Source organism: Felis catus, chromosome D1 (assembly GCF_018350175.1).
Source record: "Felis catus isolate Fca126 chromosome D1, F.catus_Fca126_mat1.0, whole genome shotgun sequence".
Classification (NCBI taxonomy): Eukaryota; Metazoa; Chordata; class Mammalia; order Carnivora; family Felidae; genus Felis; species Felis catus.
The window spans coordinates 59891339-59912625 of NC_058377.1; the positions used below are offsets into that span (position 1 = coordinate 59891339).

At 39.5% G+C, this 21287-nt stretch overlaps 1 protein-coding gene across 8 annotated transcripts in view; it reads right to left on the reverse strand.

Moving 5' to 3' along the window:
- Nucleotides 1-9399: 9399 nt before the first annotated feature.
- The window catches only part of NUP98 (nucleoporin 98 and 96 precursor), a 118819-nt gene continuing 106931 nt past the window's right edge, over nucleotides 9400-21287 (reverse strand). For 7 of the 8 annotated variants that reach the window (XM_045038799.1, XM_011286593.4, XM_011286592.4 and 4 more), the window contains 3 exons: nucleotides 16328-16482; nucleotides 10052-10163; nucleotides 9400-9922 (listed from right to left, as the gene is read on the reverse strand). In XM_045038799.1, coding sequence (XP_044894734.1) covers nucleotides 9705-9922; nucleotides 10052-10163; nucleotides 16328-16482 — 485 coding nt within the window. In that variant the 3' untranslated portion in view covers nucleotides 9400-9704. Of the gene's footprint in view, nucleotides 9923-10051; nucleotides 10164-15308; nucleotides 15333-16327; nucleotides 16483-21287 lie in introns of those variants that run through there. The other variant, XM_023239472.2, reaches the window with a different exon arrangement.

The window sequence follows — 21287 nt, forward strand, 5'->3', positions numbered from 1 at the left end:
CCCCTTTGCCGTTTTCATTAGCTTAATTATAGGGTTGGGACACCTGTGCCCATGGGAACAGAGTAATTGAAACTGACACCTCAGGTTACCGGGCCCTGAATTATTCAAATTCTGTAAGTCAGCACCCAGGCTCAGCTGAAGCCAGCCTGGGGTATTGGAGGGCACAGAGATCCTAGGGTCAGGGGTGTGAGGGAGCAGGACCCATGGATGATGCTGTCCTCCGAGTTCTACCACCATTACTGAATTCTTGAAGCCTCCTTTAAACTGTCAGCTCTGCCTCCAGTGAGAGATCGAACACATCTGTCCAGGCTAGGTAGGCACTTTGTGCCAATCAAGCTCTCCCCTCCTGGTGGGAATGGGAACTGAGCCTCAGGCTCCTCCAGGTGGCCCCACAGAGCAGGGGATGCAGCTCACATCCTCACCTCCAGCTCCCTACAGCCATCCCAATCGGAGCCTCAGTGTTTTCCCCATGCCCAAACACCATAGGTGATATGGGGTAGCAGGGAAAACACAGGCTTTAGAGTCACTTTCAGCTCTGTCTTATGAGTTGTCTGACATGGGCAAGCTACTGAAACTCTCTGGGTTTCGGTTTTCTCATACAGGATAATGGGATTAACAGTCCTCACTTTGAAAGGATTAAATGAGACAAGCAATAATGCAAGGCAAGTGCCCAGCATATTGTCTGATGCACAGTAGTCAACCAACTATAATCTCAGTGATATCTTCAGGAACACACACTTAGATTCACAAGTCTCCAGCCCCTGGCAACCACAGTTCTAAACTTTCTATCTCCATAATTTTGAGTTAAGTACCTCATGTAAGTGGAGTCACACAGTAGTTGTCTTTTTGAGATCAGTTGATTCACTCTGCATAATATCCTCAAGATTGATCCATTTTGTTACATATGTCAGAACTTTCTTATTTTAGAGCTATATATATTCTATTGTATGCATATGCTACATTTTGCTTATCTATTCATTCCTTGAGGAATACTTGGCTTGCTTACACATTTTGGGTAGTATGAATAATCCTGCTGAATATGAAAATAGAAATATCTCTTCAAGACTTTGTTTTCAGTTCTTTTGGATATATACCCAGAAATGGAATTGCTAGGTCATATGGTAATTCAATTTTTTTTTTTTTTGAGAAATCGCCATACTACTTTCTATAATAGCCATAACATTTTACATCCCCACCAAACAGGGTACAAGGGTTCCAATTTCTTCACATCCTCATCAACATTTATTATTTTTTCTTTTTTTTAAATAGTAGCCATCGTAATGGGTATAAGTTGGTATCTCACTATAGTTTTGATTTGCATTTCCCTAATGATTAGTGATGTTGAGCATGGTTTCATGTGCTTATTGGCCATTTATATGTCTTCTTTGAAGAAGTGTCTATTTGAGCCTTTTGTCCATTTTTAAATTGTTTTTTTGTTGTTGTTGTGTTCTAGGAGTTCTCTCTATATTCTGGATATTAAGCCCTTATAGGGTATATAATTTGTAAATATTTTCTTCCATTCTATGGGCTGCTTTTTTAGTCAGTTGATATATTCTTTTGGTGAACAATATTTTAAATATTTTATGAAGTCCCATTTGACTGTATTATTTTTTTGCCTGCACTTTGAAGTCATATCCAATAAATCATTGGCAAATCCAATGTTGTGAAGCTTTTTGCCCTGTATTTTCTTCTAAGAGTTTTATAGTTTTAGTTCCTATATTTAAGTATTTGATCCGTTTTAAAATTTTAGGTATGGTGTTTAGATAAAGGTACAACTTTATCTCTTTGCATGTGGATATCCAGTTACCCCAGCACCATTTGTTGAAAAGACAAATTCTTCCATTGAATGGTCTTGGCTCCCTCACCAAAAATCATTTGACCCTCATGTGAGGGTTTATTCCTGGCTCTCTATTTTAACCCATTAGTCTAGATGTCTGTTTTTATGCCCATACCACACTGTTTTGATTACTGTACCTGTGTAATAAGTTTTGAAACCAGGAAGTGTGAGTCCCCCAGCTCTGTTCTTTTCCAAGATTGTGTTGGTTATTCAGAGTCCCTTGAGATTCCATATGAATTTTAGGATGGATTTTCTTATTTCTGAAAAAAAAAATGCCACTGGGATTTTGGTAGGAATTGCACTAAATCTGTAGATTGCTTTGGTTAGTATGGATATTTTAAATCTTCCATTCCATGAATATGATGTCTTTCCATTTGTCTTTAGTTTCTTTAAGCAATATTTTAGTTTTCAGTGTACATGACTTTTGCCACCTTGACTATGTTCATTCCTATTTTCTTTTTGATGCTATTGAAAATGGAATTAATTTTGTAATTTCCTTTTTGGATTGTTCATTGTTAGTGTATAGAATGCAATGGATTTTTGCATGTTGATTTTGTATACTGCTTTGAATTAATCTATTCAGCTATTCTAACAGTGCTGCTGTTGAACCCTGTCATCATCATCATTGTTATTTGGTGTAATCTTTAGGGTTTTCTACATAAAAGATCATATCATCTGCAAACAGATTTTACTTCTTTTCCAATTTGGATGTCTCTTATTTGTCTTTCTTGCCTAATTGTTCTGGCTAGATCTTCCAGTATTATGTTGAATAGAAGTGGTGAAAGAAGATGTCCTTGCCATGTTCCTGATCTTAGAGGAAAAGGTTTCACTCTTTTACCATTGAGTACAATGTTTGTTGTGGGTTTTTCATATATGGCTTAGTTTGTAAGAGTGTTGGGTGTTTATCGTCCTACTTTGTTGAGTGTCTACCATGAAAGAGTATTGAATTCTGTCAAATGCTTTTTCTGTATCCGTTGAGATGATCATGTTCTTCTCCCCACCCCCATTCTGTTAGTGTGATGTATACATTGATTTTCACATGTTGAACCATCCTTGCATTTCAGAAATAAATCCCACCTGGGGCGCCTGGGTGTCTCAGTCAGTTAAGCGTCTGACTTTGGCTCAGGTCATGGTCTCACAGTCTGTGAGTTTCAGCCCTGTATTGGGCTCTGTGCTGACAGCTTAGAGCCTGAAGCCTACTTCAGATTCTGTCTCCCTCTCTGCCACTCCCCTGCTTACACACACACTCTCTCTCTCTCTCTCTCTAAAATAAACATTTTAAGAAATTAAAAAAAAAAAAAAAAAAGAAAGAAATCCCACTTGGTCCTGGTGTGTAATCCTTCTGATTTGCTGAATTCAACTTGCTGATATTCTGTTGAAGATTTTTGTATCAATGTTCATAAAAGAATTGGGCTGTAATTTTCTTTTAGTGTCTTTGTCTAGCTTTGGTATAAGAGTAATTGTATACATTAAATGGGCAACTGTATGTAGGGGTGCCTGGCTGGCTAAGTTGGTAGAGCACATGACTCTTGATCTTGGGGTTGTAAGTTTGCCCTCATGCTGGGAGTAGAGATTACTTAAAAATAAAATCTTTTTTTTAATTAAAAAATTAAAAAAAAATTTAATGTTTATTTTTGAGAGGGAGAAACGAGCAGGGGAGGGGCAGAGAGAAAGGGAGACACAGAATCTGAAGCAGGCTGCAGGCTCCAGGCTCCGAGCTGTCAGCACAGAGCCCGATGCAGGGCTTGAACTCCCAAACTGTGAGATCTTGACCTGAGCCAGAGTCAGATCTTCAAATGACTGAGCCACCCAGGTGCCCCTAAAATAAAATCTTTAAATAGGTAAGTGTAAAGTATGTGAATTATATCTCAATAAAGCTGTTACCAAAAATCTCATAAACAATCATGAATGAGAGCTGAAACAAGAAAATAATCACAGAAACAAGAAAGTTCACAGGTATTGGACATATTAAATAATAATAATTTGAGTAATGTATTCTGGGTATTGCTCTAAGCACCATAATATGTATTAATTCATAATTCTTACAATACCCTATAAGGTAAATACTATTATTGTTTCCATTTTATAAATGAGGTAACTGAGGCACAGAAATAACTTAGTCAAGATTCCGTAACATATACCAAATGGACTCGGGATTTGAAAGTAAGATATTAGGAGTAGGGAATCCATGCCTTTCTATGCTGCAACTATATGGCCCCTTTTAAAAACAAAATAGATATATGCATAATATGATTTAAATAAAAAGGATTGGAAATTTATTAACAAAATAAGAGTACTCTCAAAAATGAGGAGGTAGGTTTAAAAAGTAACCACATAGGGGCTCCTCGGTGGCTCAGCTGGTTGAACAGCCAACTTCAGCTTGGGTCATGATCTCACAGCTTGTAGGTTTGAGCCCCGTGTTGGGTTCTGCACTGACTGCTCAGAGCCTATAGAGCCTCGTTCAGATTCTCTGTCTCCTTTCTCTCTCTTTCCCTCCCCCACATTTGCGTGTTCCCTCCCTCTCTCTCTCTCTCAGAAATAAACATTAAAAATTTTTTTTTAGCAATCCCTATCAAAATAACACCACCATACAAACAATCCTAAAATTTGTATGGAACCACAAAAGACCCCAAATAGCCAAAGCAATTTTGAAAAAGAAAACCAAAGCAGGAAGCATCAGAATCCCAGACCGCAAGCTGTATTACAAAGCTTGAATCATCAAGACAGTATGGTACTGGCATAAAAACAGACACTCACATCAATGGAAAAGAATAGAGAACCCAGAAATGGACCCACAAATGTATGGCCAACTAATCTTTGACAAAGCAGGAAAGAATATCCAATGGAATAAAAATAGTCTCTTCAGCAAGTGGTGCTGGGAAAACTGGACAGCGACATGCAGAAAATGAACCTCAACCCCTTCCTTACACCATACACAAAAATAAACTCAAAATGGATGAAAGACCTAAATGTAAGACAGGAAGCCATCAACATCCTCGAGGAGAAAGCAGGCAAAAACCTCTTTGACCTTGGCCACAGAAACTTCTTACTCAACATGTCTCCCAAAGCAAGGGAAACAAAGTCAAAAATGAACTATTGGGACCAAAATAAAAAGCTTCTGCACAGCAAAGTAAACAATCAGCAAAACTAAAAGGCAACCAACAGAATAGGAGAAGATATTTGCAAACGACATATCAGATAAAGGGTTAGTATCCAAAATCTATAAAGAACTTATCAAACTCAACACCCAAAAAACAAATAATCCAGTGAAGAAATGGGCAAAAGACATGAACAGACACTTCTCCAAAGATGATATCCAGATGGCCAACCGACACACGAAAAAATACTCAACATCACTCATCATCAGGGAAATACAAATCAAAACCACACTGAGATACCACCTCACACCTGTCAGAATGGCTAACATTAACAACTCAGGCAACAACAGATGTTGGCGAGGATGTGGAGAAAGAGGATCTCTTTTGCACTGCTAATGGGAATGCAAACTGGTGCAGCCACTCTGGAAAACAGTATGGAGGTTCCTCAAAAAATTAAAAATAGAACTACCTTATGACCCAGCAATTGCACTACTAGGTATTTATCCAAGGGATACAGGTGTGCTGTTTCGAAGGGCACATGCACCCCAATGTTTACAGCAGCACTATCAACAATAGCCAAAGTATGGAAAGAGCCCAAATGTCCACTGATGGATGAATGGATAAAGATGTTGTATATATGTGCAATGGAGTATTACTCGGCAATCAAAAAGAATGAAATCCTGTCATTTGCAACTACGTGGATAGAACTAGAGGGTATTATGCTAAGTGAAATTAGACGGAGAAAAATATCATATGACTTCACTCCTATGAGGACTTTAAGAGACAAAACAGATGAACATAAGGGAAGGGAAGCAAAAATAATATAAAAACAGGGAGGGGCACAAAACATAAGAGATTCTTAAATATGGAGGACAATCAGAGGGTTACTGGAGGGGCTGCGGGAGGGGGGATGGTCTAAATGGGTAAGGGGCATTAAGATATCTACTCCTGAAATCACTGTTGCACAATATGCTAACTTGGATGTAAATTAAAAAAATAAATAATATAAATCATGGAAACAACAACAAAAAACCCTAATGGACAAATGATCCACCTACTTCAACAAATAAAGGACATTAAAAAAAAAAAAAAAAAAGAGGGGGAAGAGAGTTGATAATAGGATACTTGAGATTTATCAACCAAATGCAAAGTATGGACCCTATTGAGATCCTAATTCAAACAATTCAACAGTAAAACTTGACCTTTGAGACAGCTGGGAAAATTTGAAAATGCAGTGGATGTCAGTTCCTATCTAGGAATTATTAATTTTGTTAGGTGTGACAAAGGTGTTGTGATTATGTTTATAAAAATTTACTTGTTATAAATTCTTAGGTATTGAGGAAATGATGATCTACCTTAGAAATACCATTGTGGGATGGGCAGAATATAATGGAGGTAAAGAGGAAAGGATTTTGACAAATGTTGCATGTAGATTCATGACAGCATCTTACTCTTGCATAGGTGAAAATCTCTACAGTAATAGGTTAATAAAAAACCCTCAGGAAAACATAAGAAATGAAGGTTTAAAGCAGAAATCAATATACAGTAAAACCTTGGTTTGTGAGCATAATTCATTCCGGAAACATGCTTGTAATCCAAAGCACTTGTATATCAAAGCGAATTCCCCCATAAGAAATAATGGAAACTCAGATGATTTGTTCCACAACCCAAAAATATTCATATAAAATGATAACAATACTGTGATATAAGAAAATACAAAAAAAACCCAAACCCACCTGTACTTACCTTTGAAAACCTTTGTGGGTGGTGTGAGGGAGATGAGAGGACGATTGTTAGGGTGACTTTCACTAGCACTAACAGAATCACTACTATCTATTGGGTTAATGGCATCTTTTTCTGTACCATTGCCGTTGTATACATTCTCGCGGATATTAACTACAGTACAGTGTTAACAAACTCCTGTCTACTGTATTTAATATAACTGGCAATAAGGCAGCAGAGGCAAGGGTCTCTATCTGCAGGCAACCTGACCTAGAATGAAGCGAAGCATTCCTAAGCTTACTCTTGTATGGAAAAGCAAAGCAGTGTCCATAGGTGCTTTGCAGTGACAAAAAATACACTAATGCCAGTTGTGGGCACCTTACAACGTTCTGAAAAATTACTGATTTCTGCCAAACACCATGGCCTGAGACTGAGCATCCAAGCATGGGGGGTGATCACCCACAATCCCACTGAGAGAGGAGAAAGAAAACCACTGGCTCAGTTGTGATGTGACGTTCAGCATCACATACTACTCATATTGCAAGACGTCACTCGTTTATCCAGTTAAAATTTATTAGAAATGTTTGATTGTCTTGTGGGACACTCGCAGAACAAGTTACTTGTAATCCAAGGTTTTACTGTATTACAATACAGAACTTTGGTAAAATTGATAAGTTGAAGAGCTGGTTTTTTGAAAAACAAAAAATCTCAAGTAATTTTCAGTTAATACAAAGTAGCAGCTGAGTCTACTACTGCATCTGAAAAGAGCAGCTCCTGCAGGCCTTGGTTTGGCTAATCCAACATTTAATCTCCAGACCTTTCCTGACTTTGACTTCAGCATTCTGCCAAGGAAATACACTTATTTTAGGTATTATATGAGGTTGCAGATTCCATAACTCTTTGTTAAGAGTTTTGAGAAAACTGATTCCTGTTTTTATGTTTTTGAGAAACTTAACATGGAGTTTTGAAATGTAGAAGAGCTTCATCTTATCATTCACTTTGAACTGTAAGTCTGTTGTCTGTGATGTAACATAGCTGCTATGATAAACATCTGACATACAGCCTTCAAAAAATACATGGATATGAAATACTTGTCCTAAGAGGAAACACTGCACATATTCACAATTCTTTAACACTTCTAAAGGCTAACCATTTCTAAGGCACATATACTTTTCACACAACACCTCTCTCACAAGGAAACCAGAACAGGAATTCTTTGCTAGAAGCCCAGTAATGCTGTGACTCAGGTTCACAGTCAGTAACGGAGATTCCCAGCTGAGTTACCCTTGTCCTTGCGGGTCTAAATTAAAGGGAAGCCCCAGACCTACTCTGCTTTAGCTCCAAATTCCAAATTCCTCCATGTCCCAGTGTCTTTGGCCTAATCCTAATTGGAATTTGCTGACACCTTCAGTTTAACAGACCAACAAACAAACAAACAACCTCCACCCCACCACAAATAGTACTCATCAGACCCATTTGCTCCCTCTGCAAAACAGGTCTGTTTAGCAGCAATATAAAAGATCATTAACCCCATTACACAATGGAACATGAGTATGATCCAAGTTTTAAAAACAAACAAAACCTCCAGAGCAGAAAAGCCAGGAGGCTTTGAACCCTAAAGGCAATGAGACTCTTCCCTGATCCCTCACTGGGAATCCAAGCACATAAAAAAATGCTTATAAATATTTTTATATAAACAGGATTAATAATCTCAACCCACTCACCCCTAAATTTGCTCATAAATTTAGCCTTTGATTGTTCTTTCTTTAACCCATGCCCCATCTCCGTTTAGACTGCAGATCAACTGAGGCTACTATAAAGCTCCTTGGGGTAAGAAGGCTCAAAAAACACAAAGGGAAAAGGCCAATAGCAGGAATGCTATAAACATTTCATTTTATTTATTTTTTTTAAGAAAAGTAGCTTCAGAAAAAGAAGAAAATAATCTAGATCATTTATTTATATATATATATATATATACTTTTTAATAAAAACCTTTACATAATCTTCATGCATAAAGACCTAGAGGTGGCCATGTTGTCTGTGACAGACCTAATACCAGCTGTCACAGGTCTTTACCTGGGACTCCCCATAGCTGGCAGCAGTGTAGCAAAGGCCCTCCACTAAAGCCCCTAAAGCCAAGCTCCTTGCCTGCCTCAGTAATGGTTTTATGTTCTAGGACTGTAGACAATGGGTAGGAAATGCTTTGGGCTAGAAGAGAAAGGATGAGGAGGGCTACCCAACCTGCCATGTTTTATCCAAACTCTTCAGGGAAATCCAGAATGGAGGCCTAGCAAGATGACTGAAAACCAGGGATCAAACTGAGTTCTGGAGCTTCCCAGAGACATGGGGTCTGTGACTAAGAGTTCCTGCACATGGTAGCAGGAAAGGTTTGGTGTTCATGCAACATTCAAGGCAGAACAAACAAGCCTTGAAGATTCATCCCTCCGCGGCAGGCACTGACTTCTACCCTAAATGAGTCAGAAAGACCCTGTTACTGCTTCCTAACTCAGTCCAACCCTCTTTGGACTCTAAAACAGTGTTAAGTCATCAACCTACTTAAGAGACAGATTCTCCTTCCTTGTGTGGATAGTTCATCTGTTAAGGAAGGACAGTCTTTGATTAACACATTTGTCCTAGTATAAAAGGGCTGAGGTAGGAGTAGGGTAGCAGGCTGGCATGGAGGGCCACAAGATCCAGAATGGCTGAGAGTGGAAAAGGATTCCCTGGTTCTCTGGGGGGGAATTCTGCCAAAGGTGTTTTATTGATCATTTTTCAAAAGAAAAAAAAATAAAATAAAAAAAGAACGGTTTTTTAAGGATGGTAAAAAGAGGCTTGACTCCTTTTTGGGTTCCAAAAGCCCTTACGTTTTGTTCAGTATTAAGAAAAGCCCTGAACAAATGGAGGCTGCTGCTTGGGGCAGCAGGAAAACAGGATGGATTCCACAGCTAACCAAGAGAATGGCAAACAGTGCCAATCAACTCAATGCAAAGGATCTTTGTGTGGTGAGTGTGAATGAGCATGTGAGTGTGTTGGGAGGAACTTGGGGTTCACTGGCTTCCAACAGTCAATTCTCGCAGGTAGGACTGTGTGAGACCACGCAGTTCCTCCAAGGCATAGTCCTCAGGCATGGGGAGTCGGCCAACATGGGGAGCCAAGAGACGCAAAGGGACTCGCTGAGGGTCTGGCGTTGAGTCGGAGGTTGCATCAGGGGCATGCCGAAGGCTCCATACCACCCGCAGCAGGTTGGCTACACGTTTGGCCATGTCTGGAGAGAAAAAAAATTGAGTGGGGACCAAGGATGAGGGGTGGGAAGGGAGGACATCAGGGCAGAGGTATAATAATCATAAAGACAGGAAATATGCAGGCAGGAAGCAGGGAAAGGATGGAGGCTTACCTGACTGGGCCAGGCGATCCTTGGCATTGTAACACTGGATCTGCTGTATGCGGTTGCACAGTGAGGTCACTTTGGTGTGTAACTGCTCCATCTCATAAACCGAGCAATCCATCTACAAAGAAGCAGAGAAACCAGTTAGGCCAAGAGGAGGTCCCCTCACCCAATTCTATCCATAGACTGACTATGCAATGCTCTGAAACAACAGAGAAAACCCGCGGGACAAGGCGCAACCTCAGCAGTAATCCACCAGAGGAAAGTAACATATAGTACATAGAGCCCCAGATTGGGCAAGTCTGGAGATTAGCATTCATGAACCATTTTAACTAGCAAACTTTAACATGGCACCAAAAATACAGATAAATCTGGGCTCAGAGAAATTGTATGACTTCTTTTTATAAATTTTTTTTTTTTTTCAACGTTTATTTTTTGGGACAGAGAGAGACAGAGCATGAACGGGGGAGGGGCAGAGAGAGAGGGAGACACAGAATCGGAAACAGGCTCCAGGCTCCGAGCCATCAGCCCAGAGCCCGATGCGGGGCTCGAACTCACGGACCGCGAGATCGTGACCTGGCTGAAGTCGGACGCTCAACCGACTGCGCCACCCAGGCGCCCCGAAATTGTATGACTTCTTAAGAATGCACAGTAAGTAAAAAGTGGAGCCCAAACTAGTATTTAATTTAGGTATCCTAACTCCAAGTTCACAACCCTCTCTAAAATACCACAGGGCCCTCTTCTCACTGTATGCCCTCTATGTGTCGCGATCCATTCCTATGGCTTCAATTATGATTAATGTGCTCATGATTACTAAATCTTTAGCTTAATATTCCAATTTTCCACTCCCCTTTCCAGGGCTACTTACCCTAGCTGAGGTTATCATTACTTAAGACCTTGATCACTATCTTCAGTCATCCCCATTACATCCTTTTCCCTACCATCTATCTGGTAGCCAGAGTGACCTTTCTAAAAAGCAAGTCTGTATTTTTACTCTTTTTATTTTTGTTAACGTTTATTTATTTTTGAGAGACGGAAAGAGACAGAGCGTGAGCAGGGGAGGGGAAGACAGAGAGGGAAATTCAGAGTCTGAAGCAGGCTCCAGGCTCTGAGCTGTCAGCAGAGAGCCCAATGTGGGGCTTGAACCCAAGAACCGGGTGATCATGACCTGGGCCGAAGTCAATTGCTTAACCAACTGAGCCACTCAGGAACCCCTGTATTTTTATTCTTTAAAAAAAAAATTTTTTTTTAGTTCATTTATTTAAGAAATCTCTACCCCCAGTGTGGGGCTCCAACTCATGACCCTGAGATCAAGAGTTGCATGCTCTTCCAACTCAGCCAGCCAGGAACCCTGTATTTTTTATTCTTTATTATGTTCTGAATACTTTCCAGCAGCATCTTGGTTAGCCCTCCTCTCTCAAACTCTTACATTAACTATACTAATACCTCCTCCTTCACCAAATGCTCCTTCAACCCTTCCACGAAGTATCTCTCTCATTGATTCTATTTTTGGGCTTTGCAGAATCTACCATTTAACACCTCTACAAGTACTTTTTTATCTAAAATAATCCAGTCTTCGGGGCACCTGGGTGGCTCAGTCAGTTGAGTGTCTGACTTCGGCTCAGGTCATGATCTCACGGTCCGTGGGTTCGAGCCCCGCGTCGGGCTCTGTGCTTACAGCTCAGAGCCTGGAGCCTGCTTCGGATTCTGTGTCTCCCTCTCTCTCCCCTCCCCTGCTCACGCTCTGCCTCTCTCTCTCAAAAATAAATAAACGTTAAAAAGTTTAAAAAAAAATAAAATAAAATAAAATAAAATAATCCAGTCTTCAACTGGACTTTTAAAGGTGGTAAATAAAATGAGGTCTTTGCTCTCAAGAAATTCATAGAAAATAAAGAAACCGTTGGAAATAAATCTTAAAGAATCATAAGCTATGCAGATGATTCAAAGAGGGTAATGTGGTAGAAAAACCGGATGGCTACTTCAGATTGGGGGATCAGGAAAGGCTTCCTTGAGGAAGGTCATATCTAACTAGAGACCTTAATAACGAGAGGGTCAAGCTTTCTAGGCCAAGAGAACAGCTAAAACTACAAGATGGGAATGCAAAGAATGGTAAAATGCAGTTAAAAAAAATTTTTTTTTAATGTCTATTTTTGAGAAAGACAGCAAGTGGGGGGAGGGGCAGAAAGAGGGAGACACAGAATCCGAAGCAAGTTCCAGGTTCCTAGCTACCAGCACAGAGCCCAACACAGGGCTCAAACTCATGAACTGCGAGATCATGCCCTGAGCTGAAGTCAGACACTCAACCAACTGAGCGCTATCCAGGTACCTGGGTGCAGAGTTTAAAAGCAGTTTAACATCAAAACCTTAGAGGAGAACCTCTCTGACCTCAGCCATAGCAATCTCTTACTCGACACATCCCCAAAGGCAAGGGAATTAAAAGTAAAAGTGAATTACTGGGACCTTATGAAGATAAAAAGCTTCTGCACAGCAAAGGAAACAACCAACAAAACTAAAAGGCAACCAATGGAATGGGAAAAGATATTTACAAATGACATATCGGACAAAGGGCTAGAATCCAAAATCTATAAAGAGCTCACCAAACTCCACACCCGAAAAACAAATAACCCAGTGAAGAAATGGGCAGAAAACATGAATAGACACTTCTCTAAAGAAGACATCCGGATGGCCAACAGGCACATGAAAAGATGTTCAGCGCCGCTCCTTATCAGGGAAATACAAATCAAAACCACACTCAGATATCACCTCACGCCAGTCAGAGTGGCCAAAATGAACAAATCAGGAGACTACAGATGCTGGAGAGGATGTGGAGAAACGGGAACCCTCTTGCACTGTTGGTGGGAATGCAAATTGGTGCAGCCGCTCTGGAAAGCAGTGTGGAGGTTCCTCAGAAAATTAAAAATAGACCTACCCTATGACCCAGCAATAGCACTGCTAGGAATTTATCCAAGGGATACAGGAGTACTGATGCATAGGGGCACTTGTACCCCAATGTTCATAGCAGCACTCTCAACAATAGCCAAAGTATGGAAAGAGCCTAAATGTCCATCAACTGATGAATGGATAAAGAAATTGTGGTTTATATACACAATGGAGTACTACGCGGCAATGAGAAAAAATGAAATATGGCCTTTTGTAGCAACGTGGATGGAACTGGAGAGTGTGATGCTAAGTGAAATAAGCCATACAGAGAAAGACAGATACCATATGGTTTCACTCTTATGTGGATCCTGAGAAACTTAACAGGAACCCAGGGGGGAGGGGGAAAAAGAAAAAAAAAAAAAAGAGGTTAGAGTGGGAGAGAGCCAAAGCATAAGAGACTGTTAAAAACTGAGAACAAACTGAGGGTTGATGGGGGGTGGGAGGGAGGAGAGGGTGGGTGATGGGTATTGAAGAGGGCACCTTTTGGGATTAGCACTGGGTGTTGTATGGAAACCAATTTGACAATAAATTTCATATATAAAAATAAATAAATAAATAAAACCCTTTGTTGATTACCCACAAAAAAAAAAAAAAAAGCAGTTTAAAATGCAGAGTTTAAAGAGGAGAATAGAAAAAGATAAAACTGGAGAGGTTTTATATACCAGTGGATCATAACTGGGGTCCTTAGAATTTTGAAAGTCTGTGAACTTGGACTGGGAAAAATTTTTACTAAAATTTTTTTTTACTAAAAATTAGCATTTAATTATTAATGTGGATGTCAAGCAATAACTGTGACTTTGTCATCAGCAGAAATCACAGCTATTTTCATATTACATTACAGTTGTTAGTGATTTTTAAATGTAGTATTTCAAAATTAGAGTAGTTAGAAGATCCACTGCTGAGCTTGTTATTTAAGATCTTAATAAAGCACTTATTACTTACTATAAGTTCTTAATATTTTGGTAACTATATTTTAACATAACTGGTTTCTTTTGTAATCCCATGTATCCAAATTTTTGCAACAAAACACATTAGACAGCCATCCATGGGCTTTACCAGACTGTCAAGGAGGTCCATGGCACGAAAAAGGTAAGAATTATTCATGCAGAGCTTTTAAGACTTCCTAAGGAGCACTTTATTTTAAGTGAAATGACAAGCCCCTGGAATGATTTTAGAGTGAGATTATATGATTTGTATATTAGATCACTCTGGGGCACCTGGGTGGCTTAGCCAGTTAAGCATCTGACTCTTGATTTCAGTTCAGATCATGATCTCCTGGTCAGGAGATTGAGCCCTGCATTGGGCTTTGTGCTGACAGCGCTGAGGCCTGCTTGGGATTCTCTTTCTCTGTGCCTCCTCCACTCATTCACTCTCAAAATAAATAAACGTTAAAATAAAAATTAAAAAAAAAAAAAGGGGATCACTTTGGTTGCTGTGTGGAAATAAATTGTAAAGGAACAAGTGTAGAAGCAGGGAGGCCAATTAGGTGTCTACTACAGCAGTCCAGGTGAGAGATTTTGTGATTTTACTACACCTACACGGTTTCCCTTTCCACTCCACACACCAATACTTATTCTTATTAAAAGTTCACTGGAAGCACTATGATCTCTCTGATCTCTAGACTCATACTTACGCTATTCTCTCTGCTAAAGCATTCTGTCCCACCCATCCTTCTTTTTCATCTGAAAGAAATGAGACTCACTTCTAGAAAGCCTTACTATAACCCTCAGACTGGGTTAGGTACTCAATTTATGTGTTGCTGTAAGATACTCTGTGCTTAATCCTTACACGTATCATTCTACAGTAACTGTTGGTTTACCTGGAAATATCTTCCTCAACAAAATTATTACTTTGGTAAGGGTAAAACATACACTACTGCTTACCTTCATATACCCCAAATCCACCAGTGCTTGGGACATAGTAAGTTCTCAATAACTAGATTGTGTTAAAGTATTAATGTTCAACTAGAAAAGAGTTTTCTTCAGTGATAATTTAGGGATGATGCTCTTAATCCATCTTAAACATGTAGCAAATAAGTTATGCATATTATGTGCCAGGCACTATGCTAGTAGTGGGGATTCTGATAAGGGTAACAGATAATAATTACTAAGCACTTAGTATATATAAAGTAGTCTGCTAAAACACAGTGTATTTTGTTTAAGCTTTGTGACAACTGTCAGATATCTATGATAATCTGTGCCATTAACTTATTTGCTTAAGGTCACATAGCTAATGAGTGAGAGAACCATTAATTGAATCTAACAGTTTGGCTCTAGAACTCGATTCTTAACCTCTATGTTCTATTACCTTTAATCTTAAAGAAGATCTCCCCAAAAGGTGCTCATGATAACTGCAAGACAGATGTAGATAAGTAACTAAAATAAAGTTAGTAGACTAATGTACCAAGTGCTTTGGTAGTAAAAAATAAAGTGCAATAAACATTTCTTGGGGAAAACGAGAACAAAGTAGAGCTTACAGCAATGTAGATTTTTTTTTTTTTAAGGTTATTTTGAGAGAGAGGGGGCTATGGGCATAGAGGTAGAGGGAGACAGAAAATCCCAAGCAGGCTCTGTGCCGTGACCACACAGCCCCATGTAGGGAGGGCTCCATCCCAGGAACCAGGAGATCATGACCTGAGCAGAAACCAAGAGTCAGATGCTTAACTGACTGAGCCACCCAGGTGCCCCCAGCAATGCAGATCTTAAAGGATGAATGTATGTGTGCTCAAGAGTGAAATAAAACAAATTCTGCTGGAAAATCCATGAGTAATTTAGTGTGATTAGAGAAGGTGGCATCTGGAATGTGGGGGTAACACTAGTAGGAATAAGCAGGAGTGAAAGGTAAAAGCCTTTATATGGGCTTTAATTCTATATTCCAGAGTTTGGTCTTTGTGCTATAAGCAATGGAGGTCTCTCTTATGATCTTATCAAGACTGACCCCAATACATTTTAATGAAGACTAAAAAAACTGTTAATATTTGCAATTTTAAACATGCCAAATGATGTATGAAACTACCTTCACCAAATCTCTGACCTTCCTATCTCTCTTATCCCTGAGTTGTTCACTCAAACTAGGGCTAGACAAGGGGAGACTATGGACAAGCCTCGGGCATGTCTACTGTACGTACCACTGGTAATAAGTACAAAACAGAAGTTTTTTTTTAAGTTTTGATACAGCTGTCATAGTGATTACAGCAAATTAGTCTCATCAAAACATCCCTTTTGCACTGACCATTCTATCTTTGCCATTAAGTTTTTCAAGTGGTCGCTCAGGCCTTTTGAGGTCTCTGTGGCTTTAACGGCCAGGGAAAAGGAAAACCAAGCAGTAGTTCAAAGACTCAGGTACCTGCTGTATCTGGTGAAGCATCTCCATGACCTGAATATAGTCCAAGTAAACAAGTCCTGATGTTTCCCAGTCCTGGATTAGGCTGCTGCGCTCTGGAGGGGCCAGGTCTTCCAAGAACCCCTTCAGGTAGTCATAGTTCTCATTAATGATGGCATCTGAAGAAACAAAATATTAAGCACTATGTCTGCACAAGTATAGGTTCTCAAAAGTACACAGAGGATATGATAGAAATCCAAAACAGGAAGGAAGGGGAAATAATGTTGGGTCAAACTAGAGAATTGCATAGATATTTCAAGTAGATATCCTGAAATTCTCCAAAGAAAAATGTGTAAAAGTTCTTGCTTCAGTTCCCCAAACAGAGACATCTGGGTGTTTTTTTCTGTTTCCTTTTTCTTCTTTTTTTTTTCTTTAATTTATTATTTATTTTTGAGAAGAAGAGGGTATGAGCCAGGGAGGGGCAGAGAGGAAGGGAGAATCTCAAGCAGGCTCTGCGCTGTCAGTGCAGAGTCTGACATGGGGCTAGAACTCACGAAACTGTGAGATCATGACCTGAGCTGAAATCAAGAGTCGGATGCTTAACCAACTGAGCCACCCAGGCACCCCTCTGTTTTCTTTCTTGAGACATAATTGACTTATAACATTATGTTAGTTTCAGATACACAACATAACAATTCAATACTTGCATATATCGCAAAACGATCAACCACAATGTCTGGTTATGTTACCATACAGAATTATTTTTTTCTTCTGACGAGAACTTTTAAGATTTACTCTATTAGCAACTTTCTTTTTTTTAAAGATTTTATTTCTAAGTAACCTCTACACCCATCGTGGGGCTTGAACTCACAACCCCAAGACCAAGAGTTGCATGCTCCACTGACTGAGTCAGCCTGGCTCCCCCTCTATTATTAGCAACTTGCAAATATGCAACACAGTATTATTAACTATGGTTGCCATGCTGTGTATTTCATCCTCATGACTTATTTATTTTATAATTGGAAGTTTGTACCTTTTGACTCCCTTATTCATTTTGCCCACTTCCACCTCCCACCTCTCTGGCAACCACCAATCTGTTCTCTGTATCTATAAGCCTTTTTATTTTTTTCTTATTTTAAAGATTCCCCATATAATGTGATATCATGCAGTATTTGTCTTTCTCTGACTTAGCATAATGCCTTGAGGTCCATCCATATTGTTGCAAATACTAAGATTTCATTCTTATTTATGGCTGAATAATAATCCATTGCCTATATATACAATACACACACACACGCACACACACACACACACACACACACACACACAGACACACAGTTTTCGTTATCCATCCACTGATAGACACTTAGGTTGTTTCCCTATCTTGGCTACTGTAAATAATGCTGCAATGAATATGGAGTTTCATGTATCTTTTCGAGTTGTGTTTTCATTTTTTCTTTTGGATAGCTACCTGGAAATGGAATGACTGAATCATATGGTAGGTAGTTCTATTTTTAACTTTCTTTTCTTTTTTCTTTTTTAATGTTTATTTACTTTTTTATTTAAAAAATTGTTTTTACATTTATTTATTTTTGAGAGACAGAGAGAGACCGAGCACAAGTGGGGGAGGGGCAGAGAGAGGAGGAGACAGAATCCGAAGCAGCCTTCCAGGCTCTGAGCTGTCAGCACAGAGCCTGACATGGACCCGAACTCATAAATCGTGAGATCCTGACCCTAGCCGAAGTTGAATGCTTAACTGACTCGACCACCCAGGCACCCCAATGTTTATTTTATTTACTTTTTGAGAGAGCAAGAGACTCTCTTGCTTGTGAGTGGGGTGAGGCAGAGAGAGGGGGAGACACAGAATCTGAAGTAAGCTCCAAGGCCCTGGACTGTCAGCACAGAGCCCGATGTGGGGCTTGAACTCACAAACTGCGAGATCATGACCTGAGCCAAAGCTGAATGCTTAACAGACTGAGGGGCCCAGGTGCCCCTATTCTTAATTTTCTGAGGAACCTCCATATTGTTTTCCATAGCGGCTGCACCAATTTACATGTCCGCTAACAGTGCACAAGGGTTCCCTTTTCTCCACATCCTCACTAGCCTTATTTTTTTTTTTTTGACAACAGCAATTTTAACAGGGATGAAGTGGTATCTCACTGTGGTTTTGATATGCATTTCTGATTAGTGGCACACATCATTTCATGTAACTGTGAGCCATCTATATATATCTTATTTAGGAAAATGTCTACTCGATACTCTACCTATTTTTTTTTTTAATTTTTTAATCTTTACTTATTTTTGAGAGAGAGAGAGAGAACACGAGCGAGCAGGGGAGAAACCGAGAGGGAGACACAGAATCCAAAGCAGGTTCTAGGCTCCGAGCTGTCAGCACAGAGCCTGACGTGGGGCTCGAACTCACGAACCGTGAGATCATGACCTGAGCTGTAGTCAGATGCTCAACCGACTGAGCCACCCAGGCATTTTCCTCTGCCTATTTTTCAATCAGGTTTTTTTGGTTATTTTTAGGAGTTCTTTAAATTTTTTTTTTAAACATTTATTTATTTTTGAGAGACAGAGCGTCAGCAGGGGAGGGGCAGAGAGAGAGGGAGACACAGAATCTGAAGCAGGCTCCAGGTTCTGAGCTGTCAGCACACAGCCTGAAGCAGGGCTTGAACTCACAAACCACGAGATCATGACCTGAGCTGAAGTCAGACACCCAACTGACTGAGCCACTCGGGTGCTGCTTTTAGCTTGATGTAGTCCCATTTATTTCTGCTTTTGTTGCCTTTGCTTTTGGTGTCACATCCAAAAAAAAAAAAAAAAAAAATCATCATCAAGATGGATGTCAAGGAGCTTACTACCTATGTTTTCTCCTAGTTTTATGCCTTCAGGTCTTACAGTTCAAGTCTTTATCCATTTTGAGTTAACTTTTGTATATAGTGTAAGACGATGGTCCAGTTTCATTATTTTGCATATGGCTGTCCAGTCTTCCCAATGCCATTTATTGAAGACTGTATATTCTTGGCTCTTTTGTCATAAATTAATTGACCACATACGTGTGGGTTTATTTCTGGGCTTTCTACTCTTGATTTTAAAGTTTATTTTTTAGATTTAAGACACAGAGAGCACAAGCAGAGAGGGGAGGGGCGGGGAAGAGAATTCTAAGCAGAGCCCAACATGGGGCTTGAACTCATGAATGTGGGATCATGACCTGAGTTGAAATCAGGAGCGGACACTTAATCGACTGAGCCACCCAGGCACCCCCTGGTCTCTCTACTCTGTTCCAATGATGTATGTGTCTGTTTTCAGGCCTATACCATACTGTTTTAGTTTCTTACAGCTTTGTAACTGAATTTGAAATCAGGGAGTGTGATGTCTCCAGCTTTGTTCTTCGTTCTCAAGATCACTTTGGCTACTGGAGGTCTTTTGTGGTTCCACGCATATTTTAGAGTTGTTTGTTCTACTTTTGTGAAAAATGCCACTGGAATTTTGGCAGAAATTGCACTGAATCTGTAGACTGTTTTAGTAGATTGATATTTTAACAATATCAATTCTTCCAATCCACAAGCATGGAATATCTTTCCATTTCTTTGTGTCTTTAATTTCCTTTAATCACTGTCATAGTTTTTAGGGTATAGGTCTTTGATCTCTTTGGTTAAATTTATTCCTAGGTATTTTATTCTTTTAGATGCAATTGAAAATAGGATTGTTTTCTTAATTTCTCTGATAGTTCATTATTAGTATATGGAATTGCAACAGATTTCTATATATTGATTTTGTATCCTGCAATTTACTGAATTCATTTATTCCAAGAGTTTTTTTGGTGGAGTCTTCAGGGTTTTCTGAAGACTGACATATGTCAGGGTTTTCTGACATATATAATCATCATGTCATCTGCAAACAATACAGTTTTACTTCTTCCTTTCCAGTTTGGATGCCTCTTATTTATTTTTCTTGACTAACTGCTCTGACTAGGACTTCCAATATTATGTTGAACAAATGTGGTGAAAGTGGGCATCCTTGTCTTCTTCCTGATCTTACAGGAAAAGCTGAAAGCTTTTCACCATTGAATATGATGTTAGCTGTGGGTTTGTCATATATGGCCTTTATTATTGAGGTATGCTCCTTCTATGCCAACTAGTTTTTATCATAAATGGATGCTGAATTTGTCAAATACTTTTCCTGCATCTCTTGAGACGATCATAGGGTTTTTATCTTTCATTTTATTAATATGGTGTATCACACTGTTTGGTTAAACCATCCCTGTTATAAATCCCATTTGATCATGGTGTATAATCCTTTTAATGTATTGCTGAATTCAGTTTGCTAATAATATGCTGAGAATTTTTACATCTATGTTCATCAGGAATATTGGTCTGTACCAATATGGTTTTTCTTATGATATCCTTGTCTGGTTTGATATTGGGATAATGCTGACCTTATAAAATGAGTTTGGAAGTATTCTCCCCTCTTCTATTTTTTGGAAGAGTTTGAGAAGGATTGGTATTAATTCTATGTTAGGTAGAATTCACTAGTGAAGCCATCTGGTCCAGGACTTTTATTTGTAGGGAGTTTTTTTTTTTTTTTAATTTTTTAACATTTATTTATTTTTGAGACAGAGACAGACAACAGAGCATGAACAGGGGAGGGGCAGAGAGAGAGGGAGAAACAGAATCTGAAAAAGGCTCCAGGCTCTGAGCTGTCAGCACAGAGCCTGACGCGGGGCTCGAACTCACGGACCGTGAGATCATGACCTGAGCCGAAGTCGGACGCTTAACCGACCAAGCCACCCAGGCACCCCAAGGGAGTTTTTTTGATTACCAATTCAATCTGTTTTACTAGTAACTGGTCTGTTCAGATTTTCTATTTCTTCATGATTCAGTCTTAGAAGGCTATATGTTTCTAGGAATTTATCCAATTCTTCAAGATTGTCCAATTTGTTGGTATGTACCTGTTCACAGTAGTCTCTAATGATCCTTTG